General features: G+C 38.2%; 2 protein-coding genes and 1 long non-coding RNA gene across 4 annotated transcripts; all 3 read right to left on the reverse strand.

Annotated features, from left to right (window-relative positions):
• Positions 1-5188: 5188 nt before the first annotated feature.
• On the reverse strand, positions 5189-13564 carry LOC129409226 (CUB and zona pellucida-like domain-containing protein 1). The gene is made up of 13 exons (XM_055154701.1): positions 13324-13564; positions 12720-12928; positions 12476-12619; positions 11807-11945; positions 10812-11268; positions 10296-10437; positions 10076-10219; positions 8788-8846; positions 8350-8534; positions 7464-7864; positions 6942-7041; positions 6170-6350; positions 5189-5344 (listed from the first exon to the last, which is right to left on the reverse strand). The coding sequence occupies exons 4-13, from the start codon at positions 11909-11911 to the stop codon at positions 5214-5216; spliced, it is 1905 nt and encodes a 634-aa protein (XP_055010676.1). The 5' UTR covers positions 11912-11945; positions 12476-12619; positions 12720-12928; positions 13324-13564; the 3' UTR covers positions 5189-5213.
• Positions 13565-15696: 2132 nt separating this feature from the next.
• Positions 15697-19508, reverse strand: LOC129409277 (ZP domain-containing protein-like). Its single transcript, XM_055154936.1, has 5 exons — positions 19327-19508; positions 18446-18846; positions 17921-18020; positions 17149-17329; positions 15697-16332 (listed from the first exon to the last, which is right to left on the reverse strand). The coding sequence occupies exons 1-5, from the start codon at positions 19477-19479 to the stop codon at positions 16202-16204; spliced, it is 966 nt and encodes a 321-aa protein (XP_055010911.1). The 5' UTR covers positions 19480-19508; the 3' UTR covers positions 15697-16201.
• Positions 19509-19766: 258 nt separating this feature from the next.
• Positions 19767-20367, reverse strand: LOC129409278 (uncharacterized). 2 transcript variants are annotated; one of them, XR_008632337.1, is made up of 4 exons: positions 20351-20367; positions 20144-20285; positions 19924-20067; positions 19767-19823 (listed from the first exon to the last, which is right to left on the reverse strand). It is a non-coding gene; the product is annotated as an uncharacterized LOC129409278 (long non-coding RNA). The 2 variants fall into 2 exon arrangements; XR_008632336.1 differs by lacking the exon at positions 20351-20367 and having other exon boundaries at positions 20144-20344.
• Between the last annotated feature and the right edge of the window lie 3749 nt (positions 20368-24116).

Consider the following 24116-nt stretch of genomic DNA (forward strand, 5'->3'; position numbering starts at 1 on the left):
CTAAACCAGGTCTAAAGCAGGACTAAACCAGGACTAAACCAGGTCTAAAACCAGGACTAAACCAGAACTAAAACTGAACCAGGACTAAAACCAGAACTAAAACCAGAACTAAAACCAGGTCTAAACCAGGACTAAAACCAGGTCTAAACCAGGTCTAAACCAGGACTAAAACCAGGTCTAAACCAAGACTAAAACCAGGTCTAAACCAGAACTAAACCAGGACTAAAACCAGGTCTAAACCAGGTCTAAACCAGGACTAAACCAGAACTAAAACCAGAACTAAAACCAGAACTAAAACCAGGTCTAAACCAGGACTAAACCAGAACTAAAACCAGGTCTAAACCAGGACTAAAACCAGAACTAAAACCAGGTCTAAACCAGGACTAAAACCAGAACTAAACCAGGTCTAAACCAGAACTAAAACCAGGTCTAAACCAGGTCTAAACCAGGACTAAACCAGGACTAAAACCAGGACTAAACCCAGAACTAAAACCAGGTCTAAACCAGGACTAAACCAGGACTAAAACCAGGACTAAAACCAGAACTAAAACCAGGTCTAAACAGGTCTAAACCAGGTCTAAACCAGGACTAAACCAGGTCTAAACCAGGTCTAAACCAGAACTAAAACCAGGTCTAAACCAGGACTAAACCAGGTCTAAACCAGGACTAAACCAGGACTAAAACCAGAACTAAAACCAGGTCTAAACCAGGTCTAAACCAGGTCTAAACCAGAACTAAAACCAGGTCTGAACCAGAACTAAAACCAGAACTAAAACCAGGTCTAAACCAGGTCTAAACCAGGTCTAAACCAGGACTAAACCAGAACTAAAACCAGGTCTGAACCAGGACTAAAACCAGAACTAAAACCAGGTCTAAACCAGGTCTAAACCAGGACTAAAACCAGGACTAAAACCAGAACTAAAACCAGAACTAAAACCAGGTCTAAACCAGGTCTAAACCAGGACTAAACCCAGAACTAAAACCAGGTCTAAACCAGGACTAAACCCAGAACTAAAACCAGGTCTAAACCAGGTCTAAACCAGGACTAAACCAGGACTAAAACCAGAACTAAAACCAGAACTAAAACCAGGTCTAAACCAGGACTAAAACCAGGACTAAAACCAGAACTAAAACCAGGACTAACACCAGGACTAACACCAGGACTAAAACCAGGACTAAAACCAGGATTAATCCATTCCAGGACTAACCTAGGACTAAAGCAGGTCTAAACCAGGTCTAAACCAGGACTAAAACCAGTGATCTCATATATAAAGCATTTCTCTATCAATAATATTTTTGATATGGTTAAGGAAAGACTGGACTTTTTATTGTCTTTAAGTCGACAAAAGTTATTATGTTCAGATTTCCTTGTCTTTGCTACTTTACAGCAAACAGTTTCTTATTCATGGAGACTTGGGCTCAACAGCCAATTTGGAGAGATTTGTAAAACAATAAATGACTTTATAAAGTCACTTTTTTTGTTCTATATGAGTCTTTTGATCTGCCACAATAATGTAATAATGAATTTAAATGAAAATATCTCAAATTGAAGGCTTTTCTCAGCTATTTTTAGGTGAGATTAAAATGAGATTAATTAGATTAATTAATTACAGACCATAAATAATTAATCTCTCAATTTTTTTAATCGCATGACAGCACTAGTTATGATATCATCTGAAACGCAGCACTTGTACATAATCCCCACAAGGATCAAATCAGCACCCCACATGAACGTCACAAGTAACTCTTTAGTGCTTTACCTCGTAGTTCCCATTGTGGTCTGTTTTAGTTGTGAAGGTGACCACGGAGCCGAAGAAGTGAGATGCAGAGGCCGGTGAGAGCCACAGCAGCTGCAGTAGGACCAGTCCAGCGGAGAACATGATGCCCACAGCTCTGTGTCGCTCCTCATCTCAGCAATATTTATACCTGCTCCCTCCCCATTCGCCCGCAACACATTTGACTGAAACAAAGGTCTCAAAACCAGTTTACTGGAATGAAGGTAACAGGACTAAACTGTGTGGTAAGTGTACGAGGGTGGGACGAGACATTAATCCTATGGAAAGTTATGTGACACGATATTAGATCCATGAGAACAGAGACCAGATTAAAGTAAAATATTTGGTAAATTTTATTTTTTTTCCTCAAATTTACTTTTTATTGAAAAAGCAGATTACACTTTGCAATGTGTAAAATGAAATCACAGGTTCCTGCTTTTACATTTTTAAAACATATACAAACTCGGAACAGGTTGGGGAACCAGGGGACCTCTTTGACCATTTAACAGAACATTGCAACTTTGAAGAAGTTTTATATGAAGTCTGATCTCACCGGCTTTACATATTCTGTCCATTTAGACCACATCTTGTAAAATAAGTCCAGCTGCACTTTCAATAAAAATGAAACCTTTTCCATCGTGTAGATCTCTTGCACAATGTCAGTCCAGTTCTCAGTTGTTGGTCGCTCTGGTTTAAGCCACTTCCTTGTTATTTTGTTCATTTTTATTTGTCATTGAATTTAAAGGTGCACTGCTTAGCTTTTTTGGTGGAGGGTCTGCCATCTGCTTGTCTCCATGGAAATGTTATTGAATACTTGTCTGGATTCCACAGTATAACAGTAAACTTATCAATCTTGTGTTTATTAAATTGTTGTCGTTTTTTTATTGCGTAAAAATGGCTTAAAAACATACATTCTTATTTAGTCAGTGCAGTCACCTCTCTTCAGATCTGACTTGTTGCAATGGTTTAATGCCATATTGTGGAACATTCCAGACAAAGTGATAACATTGCCATTGAGACAAACAGGTGGCAGACTTCCACCGGAAAAGTTACGTAGTGTATCTTTTAATATAAAATTGCAGGATCACATTTCAAACAAAGAGCTCTTCCACCGATCAGTAACTAAATTTTTGCTAGAAGAAGAGTCGCTGCTCATTGCATCCAGAAATTGCTACAAACTTTGGCATCCCATGGAGAGCTCTCAGACTGGCACAGGAAGAAGGTGAAGCCAATCATGCAAGTAAGTAAGCAGAGGTATGTAGGTTTTTCATTCAATTAATTCATTTTCATAGATCATTAATATAATTCATATAACCTAACAGTAACTTCATGCTAACTGGTGGTGAATTAGAAAAGAAAGCGATACTAGAACATATGTCATTATAAAAGTATTGAAAATTGGATACTAATAGATACTAAAGCCAGTATTGAAACTACTCATTTGAACAGCTATCAATACCAAAAAGAGTCACATTCACAGGACAGAAATTATCATTTTAATGCTGTTCAGAAAAGGTTTAGTATACCACATGGTAATATAAAAGAAAATACTGCAATTTAATGTTGAAAATCACATTCTGTTTTAATGTTGAAAATCACATTCTGTTTTAATGTTGAAAATCACATTCTGTTTTGGACATGTGTATATAATAGACTTAGGCCAACTATGTAGGAAAAACACATGACAATAACATTCATTCCATCCACTGATCCACTGGTCAAGTTACATTTAAACATTTCCTCCTCTGGTGAAATACTTAATTACACCTTTGCTTCTTTAAGCCTGAAGAAGAATGGTCTATTATTTGATTTGTAAAGTTTTCTTTTTTGTGGAAAAGTAAACAAACCTGTCCTCCCTCAGATTTCACCTGCCTTATACTTCCATCTTTCAAACACAGAACATGCAAGACATTCTTTTCAATTGACTTTAATTCAGCGCTTCTCAAGATATATACATATATATATATATATATATTATTTTAATTTTTTTTTTTATTTAAATCAGTTGTGCCGAATATTAACTGCTAAAACAATCTGTACATTTCAGAGCATGTCTGTAGAGGTCTAAACTTCAATGTTAACAATTTTTATTTTATTTTTTTTATAGAGGCCAATCTGTTACCTATTAAACTGTAACCTTGCTTTGATAAGTGCACTAATTTGTTGTTATATTTATGTAGTTGATATATTTGCTAACAGATATTTTTATAGATTAATTTGTGCTTGTTATTCTTGTTAAGACTCACTGTAGTCAGAGTCATTATTATGTATATTTACTCCTATGGATTGTTGCTCATTTAATCAATTAAGTCATTTAGTTGATAAACACAAATTTATAGCAGATTTAGATTTGGTTCAAGGATATTGTTTGGGGATGTGAAAAGTTCAACAACTGCTGCCTTAGAAATTATACTGCGTGACAAGAACAATAGACTTGAATACGGTTTCTGGAAAGTCTGAAATTACCAAACAGGGTGAATACAGAAGGACAGGTAAAATGATCACTTTGTTTTGGTGTACTTTTGTACCTAGTTTTTTTTTTCTCAATTTAGGGCAGAAATAGTTTAGAGGGAAAAAGATACAACTCAAAAATAGAACCTCATTAGGAAAATCTTTTTTTACTATTTAGTAAGAAAAGCATGTGATTTTCTGCCAAGTGGAGAAGCTTGTTATTGTGATATATAGTCTCTATTATTGCATTATTGCATAATTGCTAAATCTATATTTTTGTATTATATTGTGCTGCCACACTGTAACATTTATTCAAATGTTTAATTGAATTGCATCTAGACTGCAAATCTCCTTAACATAAAAACTGTAATGTTGTTTAATAATAAATAGATGGCAGCACATACACACCTTCTCGCATCAAGCAGCTATGACGGCTTAGCTTTAAATAACTAGTACACCAACACCCCCAGCCACCTCCTTTATATTTTCACATTCAGATTGGGACTGCACAATGTTGTGACATATAATTCTATTGCAATTAGATTCTCTTCTTTTTTTTTTTAATTTTAAATGAATATTCAGTTCAGAGCGCATACAGGTCCTGGCCTAGATGTTTTTTGGTTTTGTTTTTTTTTGGCAGAGGACAGTCTATTGCCAATTATTATATTAAAATCTTTAATTAATTTGATGCGCAGATTCAAATTTAAATTTTGATTAGATTTTGTTATATAGAATAATAATATTCTCTTAATCTAGGTTCATCACATTGTATGAAATCTCTATACATTTATGTTTTGTCTTAATTCATGATAATACAAACTTGAAAAATAACAATGGTGCATTTCACATGTTTAACCTAAAAATCTAACGAAAAGTAACTAAGAAACTAAGAAAAAAAAAAGGCTACCTTCACTTTCACCCATAATTCTTCATCAATCACCGTATTCTAATAGTGCAATGTGTTTCTTACATCTGCAGGTGGTGTTTCTAGCTTTCGTCTGAAGGCAGAACTTGGTATTTGACACTTGATTTCTTGGCTTTGTAGAAGAAGACTCCACAGATCATCCCCACAGTGGCCAGAGCACAGCCAGTGATGAAGACCAGGTTGAGGTTCAGGCCTGTAGAAGTATACAAGGAGTGTTAAAAATGCATATGACAGGTTAAACTACTAATTTCACTAAAACATAGTTAACATCAATATATTTAAGATTTTTTTTCGCCTCTGCTATTGGACTGATGAACACTACAGGAACTTTCTAAACTGGTTACTGTCACTATTAACAACCTACTTGCACTTTTGTATTGAGTATCAAAGTCTATTTTCCAACTGTTAGCGAGCAGCCATAGTGTTAACAAAGGCCTAAACTTAAAAAAGGACCATATTACTCTATTTTCTGGTTTATGTTTTACTGTTGTTTCCTCATCACAAACAGACCTGGAGTTGTGTTTTGTTTCGTTCACATGTTTAACACACAAACCCTGCATATTTAGGTGGAGTTCTTCTCTCGAACAGAAAACACTTGTGATGTCATGTGGTAATACAGGAAGTGCTCCATGCTCCACTGTGTTTTTAAACTCCATACACCTTCACTAAAACCACTGGGTGATTTCAGCCCTGGATTTGCCAATCTCTACTGAACTAAAGATAATATGTAGCTGTTAAGATAAAAGGTAGCCGTTGACTTAAAAAAGATCGCATTATGACTTCACAAGGTGAAACAGAACATTTTGGAACTCTGTCATTCTAATGATGCAGGATTACGCAAATGTGTAAATGGAACAAAACACAACTCCAAGTATGTTTTTGAGGAGGATACAACAAACACTATCCCACAAAACCAAGTAATAATACTTAGAAAAACAGGAAAACCTGTTATATGCATGGACTAATAAAAACACGGAACATGTCTTATTGTCTTTACTACTTTTTTCCACCATTGTACCTGTGTTTTCTGCCTGCACAGATCTCTTGAGGCGCAGTGGGCCCTGGGACACATAGTGGACTCCAGACTCAATGAAGGCCTCTCTCCTGGCTCTACTTGGTGCACTGGGCAGACATCCCCGAGAACAGCGAGTGTGTGGGTTTCCAGCTTCACACATCAACACCGAGCAGCTGATGTAGACCTAGAAATGTTCAAGAGTTTGAGAGATCATTTTAAAGGCTTGAAAAGGTGTTGTTTTTTTTTTGCAGCCAATGTCATGCTTGGGATGAAGCCAACTAGAGGCTCTGTTCTGTCTGAAACTCTGTTACTCAAACTGGACTTTAATTTGAGCCTTGTTTTAACCCAATATGACCACAAAGAACAGCCTTCACTGAAACTTCTGCAGATGAGCTGATTTTGTCCTGTGAACAAGTCCTTCTCAAATAACATTACAGAAATGAGCTAGTTTCACTCTCAAGTTTTTCTTGACTTACATTAGGAGCTTGTCACCCCTCTCTCTGTAACTGCTGCACTGAGCCTCGTCATTTTTTTCTTAAAATGTTTAAATTAATCTGCTCTACATGATCCTGATTTTTATTTTTTTCGCTATTTTGTATTTTGTTTATCAAAAATATCCTATTCGTAACATAAAGCCTGGCTCCAGATTTGCTCCTGTAACCATTAGCATCGCGAGTCTCAATTGAGTGGCGCTGAACTTTATGGGTGACGTCACTCGCTTAGTCCACTTCTTTTATACAGTCTATGGTATCAACTGATTCATTCAGCTGAATACCTGGTCATGAAGGCCAATGAACTTAAAGGCCTTAAAGCTGAATATGAATTGTCTGTTGTGACTTCTTGGATAGACGATCAGTGTTGAGTCTAAGTTGCAGCTGTTTAAAAGTACAAAGACAAAAGTGGAATTAGTTACACAAAATGCCATGTAAGCTTGATATAAGCAGCCCTTCAATATGTTGTCATAATCCTAAAATTTAAAACTCATTTTGATACCTGAGAAAACACTCAATATAAAATTCTTTTTAGACAATAGGCTATTAGTAATTATTAATTTTCTACATAAAATAATAGCATTTGTTTATCTTACTCTAGTTCTGATAAAACTCAAGGTGAAACTGATCATGAAAGGTGAAATTTTATCCAGTTATGTGATTTTTCTTTTCTAATATTTCTCAAAATACTTGGTTAAATGAGTATCTAGTTTTGTACTATTTTTGCATTGTTAGTATCTGATTTTCAATAGATTTGACAATCCTAGTTCATAATATCTACAGTTTCACTAAAAGAATCCACTTACCCGTTCTCAATGAGAGTGTAGGGATGGGGGTAGTTGGGGTTGTCATAGGGTGCAGCTCTGCAGGACTCCACAAACAGCTCTGTGTTGTTGACTATAGTTGTGGCTTCGATCTCCATGAAGATGCGATCGCCCACGTCATACTCCAGAGGGTAGAGCCGGGGGTCGATCCTGGAGACAAACCTCTGATCTGGGAAGAACTCAATGCCGTAGGTGAACTTCCCAAAGCCCTTGTCCCACACTGTCACATTCTCCCTGTGAGCGCTGAAGGTGGCGGTCACGTTTCCTCTTCTGGAGTACTGACAGAAGAACTTGATTTTCAACAGGTGTTTTCTGGTGATGAGGGCCGAGGTATTGTCCACCGTGGTGATCTCATTCTTGAAAAGCAGATAATCGTCATCCTCCTGCAAAGACGGAAATGTGATTAATCCCAAAAATTGTGATAACACCGAACATTACTTGAAAAGTACAATTTCTTATTATACAGTCCCAAACATAAAATATTTTTTAATGGAATGAACTATGCCAACAAAATAATGGCAAATAAATCCAATTTGTTATAAACAAATTCAGAATTTTATTATGATGCCATCATAGAGGACAATAGGGGTTCTTGTTATATTATTATATAATATATATTGAAATCATCATATAATAAACTGGTTGTTTTTCTTGTAAAACCACATTACAAATTAAACAAAATTAAAATAATATTTAAGTAAATGTTAGGAATGCAATCATATCCATGTAGAAGCAAATACACTTCAGAGACAAGTTTAAGCTGTTCTGAATTTAAAACCTCAGATTGAATGGTTCTTTGATGGTTAAACTCAGATCTATTAATACTTGAATAAATCTTTTACATTTCTCTCTTTCTTGTTAGTCTTACCTCGATCTGGGTGCCACAGGCGTTGAGGGACACTATGGCGACCACGTGGGTGCTGTTGGAGTTGAGGCTGCAGGCTGTGTTACTGGGATCAGACAGACGCAGATCTTGATTATGGAGTTGAGGCAATGTGGCTTTCTCCACCTCCACAATCATGGAAGACTCCAGACAGGTGACCACTGTGTTCACTAAAATGAGAGAATAAACAAAAGAGCCATATGTTTAAATGAGAATTGCTGCTTCTATAAGTTGCGTTCACAATGTAGAATTCATTTAACCACAAAAACCAGGTCAACAAATCTGCAATAAGAGTTAAATTCCACTGTTGAATTTTGAACTGTAGTCCAGCTCAGTTTTGAAATACAGGAATTATAGAATGTTTTGATGTCATATGAACCAAACCTATTACTATAATCTTTCAGAAGAATTGTAATCACTTACCTAGATCTTTTGTAACGTTCACCAGCACACATCTCATCTCAGTTTGGTAAACGGAAGATCTGATTATATAAAACATAAAACAAATGACTTGAAAATAGTAAAATATGCATATTTATTTTGTATTAAAGGTTGTATGCAGGATTTTTTTTGTTTCAAATTGTCAATGATAGATTATAGAGGTGCAGTAGCCTTGTAATTATGATGGCCAAAAAAAAGAGAATAAAAATTCATCAACTCTGGACGTGGTGGGGCTAAACATTTGCCAATAGATAAAGCGACTGCCTCGTTATCTGTTAGTTGATAGGCTGTCAAACTCCCTACGTTTCTAGCGTAACTGACTTGCCTGCGCGCTGCCATTACGTGGTTTACGTACGCCTGTCACGCAGTCCACAGACGCTGTTTACTCCACCAACGCAACAGTTCTTAGCGGCTTTTTTGACCTATATCTTCCTCGCAGTTAGCACAAAGTTTGTTGCAATGGCAGACTCCAGGAGCAGTTAGCCCCAAAAGAAAGTCCGTTTTTGAGGTCGCTGAAAGAAGAAGACAAGGGGAAAAGCAGCGAAGCCAAACTAAGGTGATTCTTGGAGATTCATTCCAGCGATGACGCGACTGAAGCAGACGCAGGGTCTAAAGACTGACGCACTGGTCCACAAATTACTCCTGGACAGGAAACTTCTGCTTATTATGGAAACGTCTTTATTTCCAAGAGTTAGACAAACGTTTTTCAAGACACGAATGCGATATCCTATGTCTAAAAACGTAATTTTCAATGCAAAGAAAGAGTCCGCTTGCTGCTGCGTGTTGTAGCTAGTTCATCCGCACTGAATCTCCGCGCACCCTCCTCTGCACCCCTCTCTGCTCCTCTCCCCGCTGCCCGATCCGCTCTTCTCCGGGCACGGAATCTCCGCGCACCGCTCCCCTCTCCTCTCCTCGCTCCCCGCTCCGCTCTTCCCTGCTCCTCGCTTCTTTTTCCCGCGCACGAAATGTCCGCGCACCCCCTCCCCCCGCTCCTCACTTCTCCGCCTTGCCTAACCAACACTGTAGTTAGTTGTTTACAAGTCATGTGCAGCGATGAGTACTTGTTTTCTAGAAACAAACCTGTTTCTGGCGTACGGAGGAGGAGGGAGGAGGCGTTTCTACGTAGGGAGCTGTAGGGGAGGGGGGGTGGTTTCACGCATGCGCAACATTTGAAAAAGGACAAACAGTCGCTGAATTTCTCGTTCCTTGGAAAATCCTCTATACAACCTTTAATGTTTAAGCCTTTGTAAACAAACAGTTTATCCCTTACCCATTTTTAAATTCAACAGCAAAGCAGATTGGAAAATAGTGTCCAATTTCTTCAGAAATAGGAGTCCATCTGATGGTGAACTCATCTCCAGTGGTTTTGTGCTTGGTGATATTTAGTGGCCCGGTCATTATAAGGTCGTCAACTCTGTTTTGGTTAAAAATTTAACATTGTTAATATATCAGGTTTAGTTTTAATGTTTTTGCATTTATGGTTTACTTACTGTGAATAAAGAGCTTCAGCCTTGACTTTTATCTCTACTTCTTTTCCAGCTTCTGCCAGAATGACCTCTCCGTCTCTGGGTGTTGGGGAAACATACTTCGGCAGATAATATCCTTCAGCACAAGTGGGAACAGGTGGGTCCACTGTAATAACACCATAATGTTAGTGTGTTGTGTTTCTGTATTAAAGGCCCTGTACCCGATTTTACCTCCATGTATTTGTGCTAAACCCGTCTGGCCCCTCTACAGAGATATTGCATAAGCAGCTCTTAAGGTCAAAATAAGTCAGCTGAGTGCTGTTTACATCTAAATGGAAAGTACGTTATCGCTTGATAATCAGGAAGTGCACATTAGCATGCTAGTTGTTGTTAGCTTTACTGTCACAACAAAACTCTGCTCTACTCCACAAATAAACTAGTTCTGTTTATCACATTTTTATGAGAATAAAAATCAGGTACAGTGCCTTTAATATATAGATCATGACTGTGGCACAACAATAAATCTACAATGATACTGACCGTAAAAAACAAACTGCATAGGCAGCAAACTGATCGCAGCATTCGAGGATGTTAAAGTGGTGAGTGGTGGAGTCGAAATAGTGGGGGCAGTAGTAGTAGTAGTGGGGGCATTAGTAGAAGTAGTGGGGGCAGCAGTAGTCGTAGTATTGAAGGCAGTAGTACTAATGGGGGCAGTAGTAGTAGTAGTGGGGGCTGCAGTAGTAGTAGTAGTAGTAATAGTAGTAGTGGGGGCAGCAGCAGTAGTAGTAGTAGTAGTAGTGCGGGCAGCAGTAGTAGTAGTGGGGAAAGCAGTAGTTGTTACTGCTCTCTTTCTTCGTGCAGTCCTTGCATACTTGTAAGCCTTGGTTCCATCAGAGTAAGAGAGCATAACAGTCTGTCGTGGAAAGTCCTCCACCACCAATTCAAATTCATGGACGCCTTGGTTTCCAGAAGCCAGATAGTGCAGTGTGCATGTAGCCTATGAAAAGATGATAAGCAACGTTCATTTTCAACCTTCCCCCAAATAATGATAACAGGTTAATTGACTCTTTAATGCGTAAATCTGCCTTGTAATATTTTGCACCAAATCGCCGAAAACTTTGTGTCACTGTCTGTTACTTAAATTTGATTTTAAGATGAGCCTTGCTTTAACTCAATCTGACCAGAAGGAGCTGCCTTAGTTGGAACTACAACAGCTAAGATGGTTTATGCTCTTAAAAAGTCTCTCACACATAAGAGTTTGCAAGCATTAGCCAGCTGTTTTTCAGTAAGTCACTCTCACCTTTTTTGTTGAACATCAGTTTCAATGCAAGAGGCTGAATAGAGTACAGTGTAATAGTTTATTTCTTTGGACTGGAACTGTTGATAAACTTTCATTTTAATTTTGTGAATGAATTATTTATATTATATTGGTTATTTAGTGTACCTCTCCTGAGGATCTAATAAATAGTGGCTACAACCCTATGAGAAAATATAAAACGAAGTAGTCAAATCTAAAAACAATCTATTTTACTAACCTCATCTACTTGGAATCCCGCATGTCTTTTACAAGAATCACATTCTGCAGTCATTTTTTTTCCATATCTGCATCGAACAACATCTCCATCAGGGTCAAAGGCCATGGGTTTGTAGGTGCGTTTGCAGTTCTGAGGAACCCTTTAAGAGACAGAAGGAGTATTTAATTACTGTATTATTATTATATTATATCTTTTATCTTTATTTGGTGTCTTTCTGCCTATTGTTTGTCCACCAAGCAAATAATAATATAATATAAATCTAAAAGACTTTAATAAAAATCACTTTTATTAATGTTCTTTTATTAAAGGTGCACTCTGTAACTTTTCTGCTGATTGGTCGGCCATCTGCTTAGCTCCATGGAGATGTTATTGCGTTGCACAAAAGTTTCCCATGGTAAAGTTTACTTACTTTTACTTTGAATGTAGTTTTTAAGCAGTAAATCTTCCATCTTTGCAAGATGTGGGATAAATGACTTTAATGCCTATTGTGGAACATTTTGACCAAAGCAATAATTTAAAAAATCCCAGTAAGAATGTGCTGTGTATTTATAGTAATACAGATCACCTCTGTGTCTTGGCGTCTGTGTAAAAACTCTTTTTATCCCTCTAAATTCCTGCCAACTGCCCATTATCATTTGTAAAGCTAAACAATGTTAATCTTTCATTTACCGCAGAAAAGGGAGAATGCCAATATCAGGAGAGTTGTTTGGCTTCTTAGTGTCTGATCTTTTGCCCAAATCCACAGAAGTCAGTACACTCCATGATGGAGATGTAGAATTGGGGTACTCATAGATCCAACAGCAGCTGTATTCCCTGCAAATACAATAATATTCACTAATCCAACATCTGTATTTATGGTAATGTCTGTTATCATAGACACAAATATCTACACAAATACAAAAAAATGGCCTACCTGGTTTGGAAAGGTTTATCACTGGGGAGGACCTTAGTGACAACTGTTTCTGTTTGACACCACGTGTTTGCACTTGGGGGCCCATTGTTACTCCTGTCAATTACACCCAAGTCTATTTGGTCGTTGATCCCGCAGTTGGTCCAGTTGCCGTAACAAGTTCCATATTGGTATTGACATGAATGGAATGTTGCCTTGTTCCTGAGTTCCACCTGCCAAAAACATTGAATATTTATTTCATGTTGAGTTCGATTATGTTCACTAAAGGATGGCAGTAGCTCCAGTAGTTCTGTAACTCATAAAGGTTGAGGTCATTGTATCTTTGGATGAGACAGTTTCTTGAGAGAACATGTTTGTGAGATTTCATGATTGGGTGGTCGTCATTGGAGTTGTGGAGTCAGACTGCAGTGACTGGCTGTACCAGATAAAAGCAACTTTGAATATTAAGATAAGCGCCAAAAAGACCATGTTATAAAGGGCTGACTTGATCTCACAGATTACATGCTATGGTCTTATTTAAGATGTAGTACAGTTAGAAGAGTAGATACCTAAGATTGAACTGGATTTCTGTGTATCAGTAAATTATAATCTTAAGAAGTAGCCTTACCCCAAAGGTCCCATTGCTGAGAGGTTTTGCTCTGAAGGTCACAAGTCCCTCCAAAGAAGTGAGATGCAGAGGCCAGTGAGAGCCACAGCAGCTGCAAAACGACCAGTGTAGTGGAGAACATGATGCCCACAGCTCTCTGTTGCTCCTATGTCGCTCCTCTGTTGCTGTGTCCACCTCAGCATCATTTATACCACTCACCGGACGTATTGCAACAAAACAGTGGGTGAGCTGCAAAACTAGTTTGATGGAATGAAGGAAATAATGTCATGGCTGGTGCTCCCCTCCCTCTTTTCCCCTGTGTGTGTGTGTGTGTGTGTGTGTATGTATGTGTGTATGTATGTGTGTGGGCGGGCGGAGTCTCCTGGACCTGATTCGTCTCACCTGCAAGCAATCAAGAGCCAACTACTTGAGACCTGCTCACCTGTGAGACTCTGCCAGATTGTTTGCTACCAACACATGGTGAACCTCTTGGCTCCTGAATCTTGAGTTTTTTTGCCACTTACCTTTTTGCCTCGACATTTACTTACCTGCCCTCTCTGCTCTCCAGTGATCCTGCCGTCTCCAGCCCTGCTCCCACCAGCCCTGCTCCCACCAGCCCTGCTCCCACCAGCCCTGCTCCCACCAGCCCTGCTCCCACCAGCCCTGCTCCCACCAGCCCTCATTCTACCAGCCCTGCTCCCAGCCCTCATTCTACCAGCCCTGCTCCCAGCCCTCATTCTACCAGCCCTGCTTCTACCAGCCCTGCTTCTACCAGCCCTGCATTCTACCAGCCCTGCTCCTACCAGCCCTGCTCCCAGCCCTCATTCTACCAGCCCTGCTCCTACCAGCCCTGCTCCCAGCCCTCATTCTACCAACTGCAAAATACATTTTCCTTTTTCATTTTTATGAACCGTTCTTCAGTCAATTTTTTTGGGTCCTTCCACTGTTGCACCACATAACAAATAGATCTGTTTAGTTTTACGGTAGGCCTCAGTCAGTGGAGTTTCTAAAGAAGGCTACATGTCAGTTCTTAAATCACATGCGACTGATGCTGAACAAATACATACTGTACTTCGGTACTTAAGTGTCAAGTTTCATTGTGAAGCATGTTCAGCAACACCTAATGAAATGTAGTTAACGCTAGGTCTGTCACATCATAGTAATCTCATAATTACTATATCAACTTCTCGTTCAATATATGAAAGTGGGAACAATATTTTTTGGGGTCAGTATTTATCGTGTGTACAATTTCTTTGCACTACTGGGAAATTTGTGGTTATTTTTTGACTATACATCAAGATTAAAGCTGTAAATGGTTGAATTTTGCTGTTAATTTATTGCAGCTCATTTTTTTTTTTTTCACAGTATTTTAGATTTATAATAGTTGTTATGGTTTAAATCTACTCTTGGGTTTTTGTATTTGTGGCATAAATTACTTTCAATATTATCATTTATCATCTATATTTACTGCAGCAATATATCAAACTTCAGTTTTTTTGTTTTTTTTTAACATGACACAATGTTTCCAAACTCTAAAACAAAATGATTTTTATTTTTTAACTGACCTCTGACCTGTTGATTTTTAGAGAATGGCAGAACCAGAGCCTTTTAATTTGTGACTGGATGCTTTGGAGCCTTTTAAAGGCGTAACCTTCAAAGTCAAAATTGGCCAAGTTTCCCTTTGGGCTTGCTCTTCCGAGAAAGACTGTTAGGACTGACATAGTTTATACACTCTTCTCTGCTTTGCACTCGAGCATCTGTTGGCCTTTCATTCACAAGGTCGGTAGCCATGAATAGAAAAGTTTGGAATTCACTCTAGTTGAAGATACTGTCTACCAGCCAGATTATGCAGGGCTCTTTTGACCAGCCCAACTGTTGCTTTTGCGGTGCCGTTTCGGTGCGGAGCGTTTGCGGGGTGGATTTTCCATGACTACTCTGTTCCATGTTTTGCCGCTTCATTCTCAAGTTCTTGCTTGTCCACTCTGTCTCTGTACTTATACAGCTCTCTCAGTGCAGGTTTGGCTCCTACAGAGTTCGATCCTGGGTTCAGAGCGTGTTTGTAGAGGTCTAAACTTCAAAGTTATCAATATTTAATTTTATTTTTTGGCAGAGGACAGTTTATTAAAATCCAACCTAGTGATTTGATAAGCGCACCATTGGTCCATTTAGATGACAGCTTTGATGTAGTTGTGTTTTGGTGATATTTTTATAAATTCATCAGTGCTTGTTATTCTTGTTAAGGCCCACAGTAAGTCCTAAAGATATTTTTTTTAGACTAACAGTCAAAAATCATGACTTAAAATGTGTTTTTTACCTTTTAATAAAGTATATGTATTTTTCTGTCAGAGGGAGAATCTTAGACTTAGATTTACTGAGACATAGACAAACTTTATTGATCCACAAAGGAAATTATTTGGGCACAGTAGCTCGCACATCACAATATATAATAGTAAAAAAGACCAAAAGCATAAATGGTAATTCAAAATAAGTACCAGTAGCAAAAATAATCACAGTGTTATCGTGATATACAGTCTATCACTATATGGACTATTACATTAGCCAACAGTGCAAAATCTATAGTTTTGCATCATCTTGTGCTGTCATAGTTTACTTTAAATTGGTAGTTTAACTAGTACACCCTTATCAACACAAATTGGAGACTAATTCAAATTGCAATTGTAATTAGCTTTTGTTATATTTAGAGACATACAAGACAACGCTTGTAATTATTTGTAAATGTGATGTACCCTATTCTGTGTTTTTCTACTTTTTAGCCTTAGTTTATCATTGTACAAAATTGAAAAAATAACTTTAAAATCCTTCACCTTCACCCATAGTTCTTCATTAATCACCGTATTCTAATAGTGCAGTGTGTTTCTTGCATCTGCAGGTGGTGTTTCTAGTTTTCATCTGAAGGCAGAGCTTGGTATTTGACACTTGATCTCTTGGCTTTGTAGAAGAAGACTCCACAGATCATCCCCACAGCGGCCAGAGCACAGCCAGAGATGAAGACCAGGTTGAGGTTCAGGCCTGCAGAAATATACAAGGTGTGTTAAAAGTGCATATGACAGGTTAAACTACTAATTTCACTAAAACAACGTCAATATATTTAAGATTTTTTTACCCCTCTGCTATTGGACTGATGAATATTACAGGAACTTTCTACACTGGTTACTGTTACTTTTAACAACCTACTTGCACTTTTGTATTGAGTATCAAAGTCTATTTTCCAACTGTTAGCGAGCAGCCATAGTGTTAACAAAGGCCTAAACTTAAAGGACCATATTACTCTATTTTCTGGTTTATGTTTTACTGTTGTTTCCTCATCACAAACAGACCTGGAGTTGTGTTTTGTTTCATTCACATGTTTAACACACAAACCCTGCATATTTAGGTGGAGTTCTTCTGTCAAACAGAAAACACTTGTGATGTCATGTGGTAATACAGGAAGTGCTCCATGCTCCACTGTGTTTTTAAACTCCATACACCTTCACTAAAACCACTGGGTGATTTCAGCCCTGGATTTGCCAATCTCTACTGAACTAAAGATAATATGTAGCTGTTAAGATAAAAGGTAGCCGTTGACTTAAAAAAGATCGCATTATGACTTCACAAGGTGAAACAGAACAGTTTGGAACTCTGTCATTCTAATGATGCAGGATTACGCAAATGTGTAAATGGAACAAAACACAACTCCAAGTATGTTTTTGAGGAGGATACAACAAACACTATCCCACCAATCCAAGTAATAATACTTAGAAAAACAGGAAAACCTGTTATATGCATGGACTAATAAAAACACGGAACACGTCTTATTGTCTTTACTACTTTTTTCCACCATTGTACCTGAGTTTTCTGCCTGCACAGATCTCTTGAGGCGCAGTGGGCCCTGGGACACATAGTGGACTCCAGACTCAATGAAGGCCTCTCTCCTGGCTCTACTTGGTGCACTGGGCAGACATCCCCGAGAACAGCGAGTGTGTGAGTTTCCAGCTTCACACATCAACACCGAGCAGCTGATGTAGACCTAGAAATGTTCAAGAGTTTGAGAGATCATTTTAAAGGCTTGAAATGGTGTTGTTGTTTTTTTTGCAGCCAATGTTTGGGATGAAGCTAAGTAGAGGCTCTGTTCTGTCTGAAGCTCTGTTACTCAAACTGGACTTTAATTTGAGCCTTGTTTTAACCCAATATGACCACAAAGAACAGCCTTCACTGAAACTTCTGCAGATGAGCTGATTTTGTCCTGTGAACAAGTCCTTCTCAAATAACATTACAGAAATGAGCTAGTTTCACTCTTAAGTTTTTCTTGACTTACATTAGGAGCTTGTCGCCCCTCTTTCTGTAACTGCTGCACTGAGCCTCGTCATTTTTTTCTTAAAATGTTTAAATTAATCTGCTCTACATGATCCAGAATTTTTTTTTTTTTTCGCTATTTTGTATTTTGTTTATCAAAAATATTCTATTCGTAACATAAAGCCTGGCTCCAGATTTGCTCCTGTAACCATTAGCATCGCGAGTCTCAATTGAGTGGCGCTGAACTTTATGGATGACGTCACACTCACTTAGTCCACTTCTTTTATACAGTCTATGGTATCAACTGATTCATTCAGCTGAATACCTGGTCATGAAGGCCAATGAACTTTAAGGCCTCAAAGCTGAATTTGACTTGTCTGTTGTGACTTCTTGGATAGACGATCAGTGTTGAGTCTAAGTTGCAGCTGTTTAAAAGTACAAAGACAAAAGTGGAATTAGTTACACAAAATGCCATGTAAGCTTGATATAAGCAGCCCTTCAATATGTTGTCATAATCCTAAAATTTAAAACTCATTTTGATTCCTGAGAAAACACTCGATATAAAATTCTTTTTAGACATTAGGCTATTAGTAATTATTAATTTTCTACATAAAATAATAGCATTTGTTTATCTTACTCTAGTTCTGATAAAACTCAAGGTGAAACTGATCATGAAAGCTGAAATTGTATCCAGTTATTTGATTTTTCTTTTTCAATATTTCTCAAAATAATACTTGGTTAAATGAGTATCTAGTTTTGTACTATTTTTGTATTGTTAGTATCTGATTTTCAATAGTTTTGTCAATCCTAGTTCATAATATCTACAGTTTCACTAAAAGAATCCACTTACCCGTTCTCAATGAGAGTGTAGGGATGGGGGTAGTTGGGGTTGTCATAGGGTGCAGCTCTGCAGGACTCCACAAACAGCTCTGTGTTGTTGACTATAGTTGTGGCTTCGATCTCCATGAAGATGCGATCGCCCACGTCATACTCCAGAGGGTAGAGCCGGGGGTCGATCCTGGAGACAAACCTCTGATCTGGGAAGAACTCAAAGCCGTAGGTGAACTTCCCAAAGCCCTTGTCCCACACTGTCACATTCTCCCTGTGAGCGCTGAAGGTGGCGGTCACGTTTCCTCTTTTGGAGTACTGGCAGAAGAACTTGATTTCCAACAGGTGTTTTCTGGTGATGAGGGCCGAGGTATTGTCCACCGTGGTGATCTCATTCATGAAAATCAGATTATCGTCATCCTCCTGCAAAGACGGAAATGTGATTAACTCCAAAAATTGTGATAACACCGAACATTACTTGAAAGTAAAATTTCTTATTATACAATCCCAAACTTACTATGTTTTTTAATGGAATGAACTATGCCAACAAAATAATGACAAATGAATCCAATTTCTTACAAACAAATTTAGAATTTTATTATGATGCCATCATGGAGGACAATAGGGGTTCTTGTTTTTTATATAATATATATTGAAATCATCATATAATAAACTGGTTGTTTTTCTTGTAAAACCACATTACAAATTAAACAAAATTAAAATAATATTTAAGTAAATGTTGGGAATGCAATCATATCCATGTAGAAGCAAATACACTTCAGAGACAAGTTTAAGCTGTTCTGAATTTAAAACCTCAGATTGAATGGTTCTTTGATGGTTAAACTCAGATCTATTAATACTTGAATAAATCTTTTACATTTCTCTCTTTCTTGTTAGTCTTACCTCGATCTGGGTGCCACAGGCGTTGAGGGACACTATGGCGACCACGTGGGTGCTGTTGGAGTTGAGGCTGCAGGCTGTGTTACTGGGATCAGACAGACGCAGATCTTGATAATGGAGTTGAGGCAATGTGGCTTTCTCCACCTCCACAATCATGGAAGACTCCAGACAGGTGACCACTGTGTTCACTAAAATGAGAAAATAAACAAAAGAGCCATATGTTTAAATGAGAATTGCTGCTTCTATCAGTTGCATTCACATTGTAGAATTTATTTAACCACAAAAACCAGGTCAACAAATCTGCAATAAGAGTTAAATTCCACTGTTGAATTCTGAGCTGTCGTCCAGCTCAATTATGAAATAGAGGAATTATAGAATGTTTTGATGTCATATGAACCAAACCTATTACTATAATCTTTCAGAAGAATTGTAATCACTTACCTAGAGTCTTTGTAACATTCACCAGCACACATCTCATCTCAGTTTGGTAAACGGAAGATCTGATTATATAAAACATAAAACAAATGACTTGAAAATAGTAAAATATGCATATTTATTTTGTATTAATGTTTAAGCCTTTGTAAACAGTCTATCCCTTACCCATTTTTAAATTCAACAGCAAAGCAGATTGGAAAATAGTGTCCGATGTCTTCAGGAATAGGAGTCCATCTGATGGTGAACTCATCTCCAGTGGTTTTGTGCTTGGTGATATTCAGTGGCCCGGTCATTATAAGGTCGTCAACTCTGTTTTGGTTAAAAATTAATCATTGTTAATATATCAGGTTTAGTTTAGATCTTTTTGCATTTTTGGTTTACTTACTGTGAATAAAGAGCTTCAGCCTTGACTTTTATCTCTACTTCTTTTCCAGCTTCTGCCAGAATGACCTCTCCGTCTCTGGGTGTTGGGGAAACATACTTCGGCAGATAATATCCTTCAGCACAAGTGGGAACAGGTGGGTCCACTGTAATAACACCATAATGTTAGTGTGTTGTGTTTCTGTATTAAAGGCCCTGTACCCGATTTTACCTCCATGTATTTGTGCTAAACCCGTCTGGCCCCTCTACAGAGATATTGCATAAGCAGCTCTTGAGGTCAAAATAAGTCAGCTGAGTGCTGTGTACATCTAAATGGAAAGTACGTTATCGCTTGATAATCAGGAAGTGCACATTAGCATGCTAGTTGTTGTTAGCTTTACTGTCACAACAAAACTCTGCTCCACTCCACAAATAAACTAGTTCTGTTTATCACATTTTTATGAGAATAAAAATCAGGTACAGTGCCTTTAATATATAGATCATGACTGTGGCACAACAGTAAATCTACAATGATACTGACCGTAAAAAACAAACTGCATAGGCAGCAAACTGATCGCAGCATTCGAGGATGTTAAAGTGGTGAGTGGTGGAGTCGAAATAGTGGGGGCAGTAGTAGATGTAGGAGCAGTAGTAGTAGTAGTAGTAGTGGAGCCAGTAGTATTAATAGTGGGGGCATTAGTATTAGTAGTGGGGGCATTAGTATTAGTAGTGGGGGCAGTATTAGTAGTGGGGGCAGCAGTAGTAGTAGTTGGGGCAGTAGTAGTAGTGGTGGCAGTAGTAGTAGTGGTGGCAGTAGTAGTAGTTGGGCAGTAGTAGTAGGGGGCAGCAGTAGTAGTAGTGGGGGCAGTAGTAGTGGGGCAGTAGTAGTAGTAGTGGGGCAGCAGTAGTAGTAGTGGGGCAGCAGTAGTAGTAGTGGGGGCAGCAGTAGTAGTAGTGGGGCAGCAGTAGTAGTAGTGGGGGCAGTAGTAGTAGTAGTGGAGGGGGCAGCAGTAGTAGTAGTGGGGGCAGTAGTAGTAGTAGTGGGGGCAGCAGTAGTAGTAGTGGTGAAAGCAGTAGTAGTAGTTGTCACAGCTCTCTTTCTTCGTGCAGTCCTTGCATATTTGTAAGCCTTGGTTCCATCAGAGTAAGAGAGCATAACAGTCTGTCGTGGAAAGTCCTCCACCACCAATTCAAATTCATGGACGCCTTGGTTTCCAGAAGCCAGATAGTGCAGTGTGCATGTAGCCTACGAAAAGATGATAAGCAACGTTTATTTTCAACCTTCCCCCAAATAATGATTGCAGCTTAATTGAGTCTTTCATGCGTAAATCTGCCTTGTAATATTTTGCACCAAATCGCTGAAAACTTTGTGTCACTGTCTGTTACTTAAATTTGATTTTAAGATGAGCCTTGCTTTAACTCAATCTGACCAGAAGGAGCTGCCTTAGTTGGAACTACAACAGCTAAGATGGTTTATGCTCTTAAAAAGTCTCTCACACATAAGAGTTTGCAAGCATTAGTCAGATGTTTTTCAGTAAGTCACTCTCACCTTTTTTGTTGAACATCAGTTTCAATGCAAGAGGCTGAATAGAGTACAGTATAATAGTTTATTCCTTTGGACTGGAACTGTTGATAAACTTTCATTTTAATTTTGTGAATGAGTTATTTATATTATATATTATATTGGTTATTTAGTGTACCTCTCCTGAGGATCTAATAAATGGTGGCTCCAACCCTATGAGAAAATATAAAACGAAGTAGTCAAATCTAAAAACAATCAATTTTACTAACCTCATCTACTTGGAATCCCGCATGTCTTTTACAAGAATCACATTCTGCAGTCATTTTTTTCCCATATCTGCATCGAACAACATCTCCATCAGGGTCAAAGGCCATGGGTTTGTAGGTGCGTTTGCAGTTCTGAGGAACCCTTTAAGAGACAGAAGGATTATTTAATTACTGTATTATTATTATATTATATCTATTATCTTTATTTGGTGTCTTTCTGCCTATTGTTTGTCCACCGAGCAAATAATATAATATAAATCTAAAAGACTTTAATAAAAATCACTTTCATTAATGTTGTTTTATTAAAGGTGCACTCTGTAACTTTTCAGCTGAATGGTTGGCCATCTGCTTAGCTCCATGGAGATGTTATTGCGTTGCACAAGTGTCCCATGGTAAAGTTTACTTACTTTTACTTTGAATGTAGTTTTTAAGCAGTAAATCTTCCATCTTTGCAAGATGTGGGACAAATTACTTTAATGCCTACTGTGGAACATTTTGACCAAAGCAATAATTTAAAAAATCCCAATAAGAATGTGCTGTGTATTTATAGTAATACAGATCACCTCTGTGTCTTGGCGTCTGTGTAAAAACTCTTTTTATCCCTCTAAATTCCTGCCAACTGCCCATTATCATTTGTAAAGCTAAACAATGTTAATCTTTCACTTACCGCAGAAAAGGGAGAATGCCAATATCAGGAGAGTTGTTTGGCTTCTTAGTGTCTGATCTTTTGCCCAAATCCACAGAAGTCAGTACACTCCATGATGGAGATGTAGAATTGGGGTACTCATAGATCCAACAGCAGCTGTATTCCCTGCAAATACAATAATATTCACTAATCCAACATCTGTATTTATGGTAATGTCTGTTATCATAGACACAAATATCTACACAAATACAAAAAAATGGCCTACCTGGTTTGGAAAGGTTTATCACTGGGGAGGACCTTAGTGACAACTGTTTCTGTTTGACACCACGTGTTTGCACTTGGGGGGCCATTGTTACTCCTGTCAATTACACCCAAGTCTATCTGGTCGTTGATCCCGCAGTTGGTCCAGTTGCCGTAACAAGTTCCATATTGGTATTTACATGAATGGACTGTTGCCTTGTTCCTGAGTTCCACCTGCCAAAAACATTGAATATTTATTTCATGTTGAGTTCGATTATGTTCACTAAAGGATGGCAGTAGCTCCAGTAGTTCTATAACTCATAAAGGTTGAGGTCATTGTATCTTTGGATGAGACAGTTTCTTGAGAGAACATGTTTGTGAGATTTCATGATTGGGTGGTCGTCATTGGAGTTGTGGAGTCAGACTGCAGTGACTGGATGTACCAGATAAAAGCAATTTTGAATATTAAGATAAGCACCAAAAAGACCATGTTATAAAGGGCTGACTTGATCTCACAGATTACATGCTATGGTCTTATTTAAGATGTAGTACAGTTAGAAGAGTAGATACCTAAGATTGAACTGGATTTCTGTGTATCAGTAAATTATAATCTTAAAAAGTAGCCTTACCCCAAAGGTCCCATTGCTGAGAGGTTTTGCTCTGAAGGTCACAACCCCTCCAAAGAAGTGAGATGCAGAGGCCAGTGAGAGCCACAGCAGCTGCAAAACGACCAGTGTAGTGGAGAACATGATGCCCACAGCTCTCTGTTGCTCCTCTGTCGCTCCTCTGTTGCTGTGTCCACCTCAGCATCATTTATACCACTCACCGGATGTATTGCATCAAAACAGTGGGTGAGCTGCAAAACTAGTTTGATGGAATGAAGGAAATAAACCTGTTTAGTTTTACGGTAGGCCTCAGTCAGTGGAGTTTCTAAAGAAGGCTGCATGTCAGTTCTTAAATCACATGCGACTGATGCTTGAAATAGCTGAACAAATACATACTGTACTTAGGTACTTAAGTGTCAAGTTTCATTGTGAAGCATGTTCAGCAACACCTAATGAAATGTAGTTAACACTAGGTCTGTCACATCATAGTAATCTCATAATTACCATATCAACTATCGTTCAATATATGAAAGTGGGAACAATATTTTTTGGGGTCAGTATTTATCGTGTGTACAATTTCTTTGCACTACTGGGAAATTTGTGGTTATTTTTTGACTATACGTCAAGATTAAAGCTGTAAATGGTTGAATTCTGCTGTTAATTTATTGCAGCTCATTATTTTTTTTTCACAGTATTTTAGATTTATAATAGTTGTTATG

The sequence above is a fragment of the Boleophthalmus pectinirostris genome, unplaced genomic scaffold, assembly GCF_026225935.1.
Source record: "Boleophthalmus pectinirostris isolate CB_2022bp ecotype Guang Dong unplaced genomic scaffold, ASM2622593v1 HiC_scaffold_19, whole genome shotgun sequence".
Taxonomy (NCBI): Eukaryota; Metazoa; Chordata; class Actinopteri; order Gobiiformes; family Gobiidae; genus Boleophthalmus; species Boleophthalmus pectinirostris.

Excerpts from the sequence above, each read along its gene's own strand:
- LOC129409277 (XM_055154936.1), bottom strand. The coding sequence starts at position 19,479 with ATGATTGTGGAGGTGGAGAAAGCCACATTGCCTCAACTCCATTATCAA. Across the intron at positions 17,330-17,920 it reads TCATTGGCCTTCATGACCAG|GTCTACATCAGCTGCTCGGT; the intron begins GTATTCAGCTGA and ends GAACATTTCTAG. Across the intron at positions 16,333-17,148 it reads TGTGCAGGCAGAAAACTCAG|GCCTGAACCTCAACCTGGTC; the intron begins GTACAATGGTGG and ends ATATTTCTGCAG.
- LOC129409226 (XM_055154701.1), bottom strand. The coding sequence starts at position 11,911 with ATGGCCTTTGACCCTGATGGAGATGTTGTTCGATGCAGATATGGAAAA. Across the intron at positions 6,351-6,941 it reads TCATTGGCCTTCATGACCAG|GTCTACATCAGCTGCTCGGT; the intron begins GTATTCAGCTGA and ends GAACATTTCTAG. Across the intron at positions 5,345-6,169 it reads TGTGCAGGCAGAAAACACAG|GCCTGAACCTCAACCTGGTC; the intron begins GTACAATGGTGG and ends ATACTTCTACAG.